This window comes from Melanerpes formicivorus, unplaced genomic scaffold, assembly GCF_026170545.1.
Source record: "Melanerpes formicivorus ecotype bairdi unplaced genomic scaffold, bMelFor1.0.p_v2 SCAF_19, whole genome shotgun sequence".
In the NCBI taxonomy this organism is placed as follows: Eukaryota; Metazoa; Chordata; class Aves; order Piciformes; family Picidae; genus Melanerpes; species Melanerpes formicivorus.
The window spans coordinates 13,520,081-13,529,083 of record NW_027142371.1 but is presented as its reverse complement, the minus strand read 5'-3'; the positions used below and the strand labels follow the sequence as shown (position 1 = coordinate 13,529,083).

Here is a 9,003-nt window from a genome sequence, read left to right as displayed (position 1 = left end):
GGGGAGCCGTGCCCCGCCCCGGGCCGCGGTTGGCTGCTGCCGGGGCGGGACGAGAAGAGGGTTGGGTCGCGTTTGTTGTAGGGGACCGCCCGGCTCGGTTACTGCCGTACGCTCCCCTTCTCAGGCCGCCGAGTTCCTCCGAGACGGGTGTCTCATGCTGCCTGGCATCCCCCTGAATCCCCTCGAAGCTGCCTCAGATCTGCCCCGTGGCCAGCCCCACCCGCGGCTCTCACCCACCCTGTCCTGCTGTGCCGGGGCTGGGAGCAGGGATAGCCGACTTCACCTTCGCCAGAACCATTCACGCACACCCTGAGTGCCCCGGACACAAGGAAATTCGGAAAAGCCAAGCAGAGCTTGCCCTTTCCGCCCATCCCCAGCACAAACTACCGGTACCCGCTGAAAATAACAACTCGCATCTAGCCCCTGCTTGGATTGTCTCTTCTAGGCAATTCCTGGCCACGCGTACCTAGGAGAGAGGCAGAGACGCTTCCCCCCCGCCGCCCCGAAATCCAAACCCATTAAATAAAGCTCAGTGGCATTTTTTTTTTTGTATTAAAAGAAATTTAATATAACTTTTAAATAAAAAACAATGTCAATCTCTCTTATTAAAGACGCTGGAGTCCGGTGCTAATACTGTCAGACATACCCTTTTGGCATCGAGTGTTTTTCACATACAAGTTAAGATTTTGCTGCATTGCTTCAACGTGTTAAGAAACCACCTTGTCATACTTTACAGGAGCAATAAAGTCAGTTCCATACAATATCAAATACCCTTTATTGTTTAAAAAACAAAACAAAACAAAACAAAACCAGTTTTAAATATATTAGACTCTGATTGCCAAAATGCCATTTTATACACAAAGCTGCTAATACAATATACAGTTCTGACATTAATTTCTTCTTCTTCTTCCTCACGTAAAATACATTTCATCAAGTTTTTGTTTGTACATCGTTTACTACTGATCAAAGGAGTGAGGAGTTAGTGCAGGAGGCTGGCCGGCGTTCCTTCACGCCCTGTACGCCCTGCAGCAGTCACACCGAGGTGCACCAGGCTCACCAACACTCCTCTCGTCTGTCCTCACATCACAGTCTGGAGGCTGAAGACGCACAGGTGGCAATGCTAAGGCTGCATCTGCACTGGTTAAGACCCGTATCTCCTCTCCAGCTGCAGGTGGAGGTAATTGCATTGGTGGAGGTTTGGGAACAGGTATCTCGAGCAGGGTCTCCTCTACTACAGCGCCCACAGTTGAAATACCAACAAAATGCTCTAGGTTGGAATTGTGCCGTGGCAGATGTTGCCTGAAGAACCCAGTGGGACTCGAATTGAAGGGGGGAAACTGAGAAGTTCATCACTAGTTTGGCCAACATGAATACAGCAGAATAAAGCCACAGGACAACCAGGGACACCACATTCTGTTGTATGGCCGCAGGCAGAGCAGAGCACAAAAAATGTCAATATCAGCTGTGTTCTGCAGCAAGAGGCTTGCTGCTAAGGGTGTCTTCTGGACTCTGCCTGTAGAGAACTGCTAATAATAAAGTAGGTCAACATGATTTGGTAAATTAGAGTGAGGACCCTGCACATCTCCTTTCTGTGTATTTAGGACGGGAGAACTCGTGATCATGAGAGAACTGAGAGCGCAAATCAAAACTTCAGCATCTGGCATGCTCTGGACTGTTATCCCCTTGCAAAACGGTCTCCAAGATAAAGAACAGCACTGTAGAGTCACCACAAGCCTTCCAGAGACTAGTTACCGAGTTTAGCAAGTATGATAAGGCACAGAAATATCCAGATGTAGGGAGAACACCTTCCAGCAGATGGACAGCAGCTCATCTGTGGCTCACTGGAGACCGGTGCTATTGCTTCCTCAGTTAAGATACTCCTATTTCATGGCACTGCTGATTTAGCTTCAGCAGAGAAGATTTGGGTAAACAGAGCTCCGAGCTTAAAGCAAAAGGACACTAAACAGAAGTGGCAATGCAGTTTGGGAGCTTGCAAATGCTCTCAACCCCACAAAATAAGACCCTGCTCAATAGACTCGAGAATGTGTGGCCTCCACCAAGTATTGCACCAATTCATTATTGCTATTGCCCTGCCATGCTCTTCTTCCTCACCAGTTCTACCACTATCTGCAAGATAGTATAGAATCACAACAGCCTAGAGTTAGTTCTTCCCAAAATCAGGAGGGTTTTAAGATTCTGGAACATCACAGGAGTAAGCCTAAGTGGGCTAAAATCACATCACTTGGTACATGAAGTAAGTATCCAGGTCTGACATCAAACAGAACCCAGCAGTGGTACTTAAGCCCTTATCAATCATCTCAGTGCTGGGACCTTCTTGACTGAGCTCAGTGAAGCAGAGACACTGTTCTGAGCCACACCTGTTTTTCTCCCTACAAAATGCCTTTCACCAAGAAAAGCCAAGCTTCTTGCATCAGCCAGGCAGTCTGTTAGACACTTCAGCACACAGGATGGCTTTGCAAGCAGGATTATTCCCACAGGCAGCTCCACCTACACTAGACCCATCAGTACCTCCACATTCTCACACCTCTGTGTAAATCTGTAGGAACAACTACCCCCTTTGGCTTGCTGCTGACAGAAACAGTACCCTAATCTGATCTTGAATCTGTGCTTAGATATTTATTGAGCCTAAAAACACTGGGTGCAGCATAAAAAACCATAACCAAATCTTCCTTAAATGAGCCACTCACTACATGATTTGTAGTTTCTACAGCTTTTTAGCAGTACCAAGATCCAATGAAATAGCTAAGTGTCTTCTACTGTCAGAGCTTTCCAGTGGCCTGGCCTTTAATACACATAGATATAGAAAACACTGCTGAAGCTTATGGGGAAAAACCCTGCTCTTAGAGGTAGGCTGCACATTGAAAAGTATCCGTGGGTTTGTAGCCCCCAGGACAGCCTGTTTGTCTCTACAAACTAGTTCCCCAGGAGCAGGTTAAAATAGCCACCTTACAAAACTGCCCATCCCAGATTTACAGCCCACAGCTCTGCATGCAGCATGAACTGCCAGCTCCTTCCCTGAGTGTGTTAGCCAGTGCCCCCCCAGGCAGTGACCATTGTATCCCAAACGTCACCAGCACATCAGCATTAATCCACTCCAGCCTTCACAAGTCCATCTCTGATGCAACTTCAGCTCAAAGCCAGTGGTAGGTAAGTACTTGGCATGGAGTTGGACTTCGTGGTCCTTATGGGTCCCTTTCAACTTGAGATAATCCATGACTGTATGGCTGTGAAACACAGCCTGGAAGATTTACTGGTGACTGACTCTCTCATCTGACATTTGATCAGACACCACTCACCTTACAGTGCCAAAGCCAGAAGAGCTGTATCACAGCCAGTTGTACAGCTACCACACCAAGTCCAATCAGGGGGATGCTTTATCATCTAGAACCTGCCCTATCTTTTGCCTGACAGTAAATCAGTTGTTGGCTTGCTCAAGATCACAGCCAGAGTGCTGAGTTCCTGGAGTTTGACTTATAACTAGAGTGAAACTAAAAAGTTTCAGTGCACTAAAAGCAGTGTGCCTGAAGTGGACAGGCTTCCTACAGCCTTAATGCAGTAACAGCTCTCAGTGAAAGCAAGCCTCAAACTACTTAGCATTATCACATCCAGGGGTCTTTTTATTTGCTTTGAGCTAGGTAGGATTTTTTTCCCGTAGGGGGGAACAAAAGCATCATCTAGGCCTGAATTTTGCACCACTTGCAACCCAGTGGGTAGCAGCACCAAAATTTGTTACATTGAGTCCAGAATTCTCAACAGGATGAATGTGCAGAGACAACCCTCAGCACCATGGAAGAAGAGAGACAGCTCAAAGATCACCTCCCTTTCCTCCTCCCCCTCCCAGTTCAGTGATGCCCAGGCTATGCTTGGTGTTATCCTGGAACAATTTCCTTGAGGTAATCAGAAGAGACACTGTTGACACCACACAGATGCAGTAAACTCTCTCCAGTCACCAAATCACCTTCTTTCTACTAGAGAATGACTTCTGCAGTTCCTTAAGGTTAAACCAATCACCAGAAATATTTTCTAGTCTTCCATTTAGCATCCTGCAGGAAGCCAAACTTCTCTCAATATTTCAAACCCAGAGAAAGAAATCCCTGCCTTTAACTGAGCTGAGGTTTGGAAATCAGATCAACTGCTCCCATTTTCTGTTTGCTCCTAAAAACTGGTGAGAGAAGAGAACTGTATCTTTAGAGTCAGCCTGGTACCAGCTTCACAGGTCCCAAGGTGTTTCCTGCAGAGTGTGGTTGTGATGGTGACAAGCAGCCACATCTGCTGCCTCCAGGAGCTGAGAATGATAAGCCCAAAGCCCTGCATCATAATACAGCCAGCCCCTGTGATGAGCTAGATTTGATATGGAGCAGAAGGGAGCACTTAACAGTCACTGGCAGCCTAAATCAGCTTTTCATAGCCTAGAAAAAAGGGAAGGCTGTGAGGAACCCCACAGGGCAGCCTACATGTGAAGTGTAATGGTGATGTCCAGCAGCCACCAGCTAAAAGGAAGATTGGTGGAAGCTGCATTTGCTGTTGCTTGGTTGAAGCACAACTACACGAGCTGGATTTAATCCATGGATGGCTTGCAGAGCCCCAGATAGGCTTTATAATTTTCAGAGCCTGCAATTTAAACTGTCCAAGGAGGACACATATTTGTGCAGGCAAAGAGCTGTGTGTCCCTCTGTGCAGAAAGAGGCTCGAGATCTACTTCTGCAGACACAACTTCTTAACTCAACTGTGATGAGCTCCTCAGAGCTGTCTCTTATGGGACACCCTCCTTTCACCTCCCCCAGGTGCACAAAACCTTAGCTTGCTGAAGAGCCAAAGTCCCAGGTTATGCCATGCTAATGTTGCTCAGATAATCAGAGCTAACCTGAGCTACACTGCAACACTGGCGCCTGGTGTGCCAGCTGCCCTGCAGAGGCTTTGACAACTGCATGGCACTAAATGACTCTCATACACAGAGGCAATTTAAGTTGTCTTCTGACAGCTGCTAACCACTGCTGATGACCCCAGCATGAGAGCTGGAAAGCAGCCACACACACACGCCCCACATCCCCCTCCTGCCTTGCTGCAATGTTTATCTACCCGAGCAATGATTTCACAGTTATTTATCAGCCAAAGACTGCAGGGGGAACAGGAGTGCTGTAACACCTAGGGAGATCAGAAATGCTTCCATGGTGTTTCTAGGTTAGTGCTGGCAAGCCTTGTCCTCCTCATCCCCTCCTCAGCCCTGTGGTTCTGGAAACCCAGAAGAGACAATGAGAAGGCAAAGCACACTGCCCCTAGTAGCTGTGTTGAGCGTAGAGAGTAAACAAAGAGAACCAATAGGAAAGTGAGATCAGCAAAAGTCTTTTCAGTTTTAACAAATGAAGAGTCTAAAGAGTACAAAGAACTTGTCTGTGGTTTGTTGTGTTTTTAACTTACTTATCCCAGTATAGACCTTTGTCAGTATTTTATTGCAGGAGAATTCTATTGCCAGGGCCCCTTATTGCAACATCACTTTTAAAGCCTGTTGAGTGAAGCCTCTTCCAGGCAAAGTTCTGCTTCAAACCTGGTGGTAGTCTGCAGTGATGAGCTTACTGAGCAGAACTGGACCCAGCCAGTGCAGAGTTTTTGGTGGTGAGCTCTCACTGCAAGGAGGTGACACCTTGCAAACTTCCTAGAGCGAGGGCAGCACCTCTGCTGGCATGCTGCTCAGGGTCTGTAAGTGCTGGATCCAGCTGGAGGGACAACAGCTCTGTCCACTCTTGCAAACCTCACTGTGGGGTTGACCTCCCCTCCAGGGTAAGAGTGAAAATTCAGGTTTGGAACTGTCACCTTCCACAAGCTTGGTGACTTACAGCAAGAGGCTCAGATGCAATGACTTTAATTCAGATCCTTCCTTTGTTCCAGGGCATCTCATGACTTCCCAAGGACAAGGAGGCAGTGCACCATACCTCCTTCTCCAGGGAGCAAGGCTAGGGTGACTCTTACATCATGCTGATGTGCATCCCTTCCTCTCCTAAGAGCCTTGCTCCACCTGCATGACTCATTCAGCTGCAATGGAAGCAGCAGGCAGGGTGAAGTACAATTCGAGGTGAAGGAGGCCACCACAGTCAGGATGTCCATAGCCAAATTCTCCCTTTGGAATGCAAACAACCTGGCTGCTGCGAGAGATCCAACCAGCCCACCCGCATCTGGTTTCCTCTGGGGTGAGGAAGAGCTGGGACTAGGAAATCCTGCAGCAGCCATGCACCTTCTCCTCCATCTCCTCCATGGGAGCTTTGAATTTCAAGAGGGGCGGATCACCGCTGGACACTGTGTAGTACACTGAGGTCCCGTTGGAGCTGTAGGGAGAAGTCCTGGATGCAATGAGGTGTGACTTGGCCTCACCCCCGTTCTCAGCCACTCCTCCCATGCCGCTGCTGAAGTGGGTGCTGAGGAAAGGGTGCTGGAGGAGCTTGGCTGCAGCCCGCTGCCGCTTCAGTTCCGAGAGCGTTTGGTGGTTGGGCTCCTTGTAGGGCCCCCAGAACTGCTGGGTGTCAGGGAGCCCGGGGTTGCCGTAGGGCAGCATGTGGCCTGGGTTGCTCTCGAGGTCGGGGTGCATGCTCCAAATGTCCCCGTTGGAAAAGGTGTACTGGTAAGGGCTGGCAGAGGCCATGAGTCCGTTCTGGAGGGGGATTTCAGAGTCACACTGGGTGCTTTTGTTTGCTAACTCCGGAAGGAGAGAAGAGTTCTCCAGCACTGAATTCTGTAATGAGAAGATATGAAAGCAAAGCATCTTTGACCATCCCCCCTTAGCATGGTTCACGACTTCCTTAGCCTGCTCACACTCAGCCCCTCTACCAGACAGGCACTGCAGCTCAAACATTGCATTCACTCACTAACAGGACCCTGTAATGCTGTGAGCCCCAGTCAGGAGCGGGTTCCCACCCAGAACCATGGAATGTTAACTCAGAAGGACTCACCAAAATAAAAAGATATAGCTAGATGAGCATATTAACACAACATGGCTACAACTGAGTTCAGTAACTGCCAAGCAAGATCACAGGTCTTTTGTGGTGGCCACTAGGGAGAAATACACACACCACATTGCTGGACTTCCCACCTCACTAGTCTCACAAAATCACAGACTGGTAGGCATTGGAAGGGGTCTCTGAAGACCACCCAGTCCAACTCCCCTGCTAGTGGAGGATCACCCAGAGTAACTCACACAGGAACACATCCAGGTGGGTTTTGAGTGCCTCCAGAGACAGAGGCTCCATAACCTTTCTGGGCAGTCTGCTCCAGAGATTAATTTTTTCCCTTATGTGGAACCTCCTGTGTTCCAGTGGGTGTCCACTGCCCCACTGTCCCAAAACTATTTATGCAGCTGTAAATCCAAACCAGTCCTTCCACTTGAGTGGGACATCCCCATTTATGCCAAAGGAGAAGTCTTCTGCTTCTGCCACCTTCCATACCAGGGCACCCACTGCTGCTATGACTGCTGAACTCGCACCAGCAGCCCTCCTGGGTGACTGCCACAACAGGGAAGGGATTCCTTACAGGGTCTGTGTTCTCCTGGTCAGGGCGAGTCTCCCCAATTTCTCCAATGAGAGCTGAACTTCTCCCTTCTTCTGCAGCCCCCAGCTGCTGCCAGACGATGGCTTCCTTCTCACACTCCTTCCTGTAGAGGTTGGTTCTGTCTGAAAGGCTGGCCCTCCTCACCACCTTCCTGTGGGACAGGAGAAGGCACAGCAAAGCTGTGAGCAGGGCATGACATCTCCTCTTACCCTGCGTAGCTCTTCTCATCTCCTCCCTGAGCTTCACAGCCTCCCCCACTGGTATGGAAGGGGAACTTGGCTTCCTGGCACCCACACAAAACAAGGGCACCAGTGTGGGTATGAAAGGTGGGAGGAATTTTAAGGTGTTTCAAAGCAAATCTGTGTCAGATGTCACACAGCTCACCTAACGAGTCTGCTCTAAACCCAGTGGAGCAAATGTAGAAGGAAAGGGCCCATGAGCTGGCCAGGGAGTTTCATGGTCTGCAGGACTGCTTTGTTGTCTAGTAAAGAGAGAGAGCTGTGCAAACCCTGCCTGAGCACAGTGTCTTGGCCATCAGACCTGTTAATGATAAGCTCAAGGAAATCCACTTGGGGCTCTGACTCTTTGCCACCAGTAGCAGTGGTGTGACAGGGTCATTTCTCAACGCTTGCTCCTCTCCTCAGAGCGGTTCTTGAACCACAACAGCACAGAAAGCACCACCTCTCTCTAGTGAAAGAGCCTCTTATTCAAAGGAGCTCTGCTTCCACTTCTCAGAGTCCATTCAGACAGGATGTGCAGGTTGCTCTCTGACCATAGAGCGCTCTGCAACCAGGTCTGGGTGGCCAAGCTGGGCACCAGGGGACCCACGGGGAGCAACGCACTTACCCCCGGCTGCCAGTGCTGGAGGTCCTTCGACTCAGGGAGGATTTGTGCCTCATCTGAGACTTCATGATCACATCATGTTTGTGTTTCAACTCCAGGAGTAAGACTTTGAATTCCTCCTCTTCACACAGATCTGTGGCATGCACAAACCAAGCCATCCATCAGACAGGTCAAACGTGCTACCATTAACACTATGTTACCAACTGTGCCTCCTCAGCATGTGCACCCACAAGTGCTAGGAGGAAGATATAGCCATGCCCAGATGTTAGCATTTTTACTTCCAGGCTGTTCCAAGGCTTGTGAGGTGGCCAGTACCAACTGCATGAGGTTCAACAAATCAAAGTGGAAGGTCCTGCATCTAGGTTGGGCCAATCCCAGGCACAAATACAGAGTGGGTGGAGAGTGGGTTGAGAGCAGCTCTGAAGAAAGAGAATTGGGGTAAGGATTGGGGTATGGATTGCTGAGAAGCTCACTGTGAGCCAGCAGTGCTCTCATGCAGCCCAGAAGGCAAACCATATCTTAGGCTGCAGCAACAGGAGTGTGGCCAGCAGGTTAAGAGAGGTGATTCTGCCCCTTTGCCCTGCTCTTGTGAGACCCCACCTT

General features: G+C 49.3%; 1 protein-coding gene across 1 annotated transcript in view; it reads right to left on the bottom strand.

Moving 5' to 3' along the window:
* Nucleotides 1-5,345: 5,345 nt before the first annotated feature.
* Nucleotides 5,346-9,003, bottom strand: part of PPP1R16B (protein phosphatase 1 regulatory subunit 16B) — a 66,930-nt gene continuing 63,272 nt past the window's right edge. The window contains exons 9-11 of the mRNA XM_068150128.1: nt 8,404-8,533; nt 7,540-7,708; nt 5,346-6,745 (exon numbers count right to left, since the gene is read on the bottom strand). Of these exons, the coding sequence (XP_068006229.1) occupies nt 6,224-6,745; nt 7,540-7,708; nt 8,404-8,533 (821 nt within the window). The 3' untranslated portion in view covers nt 5,346-6,223. The remainder of the gene's footprint in view (nt 6,746-7,539; nt 7,709-8,403; nt 8,534-9,003) is intronic.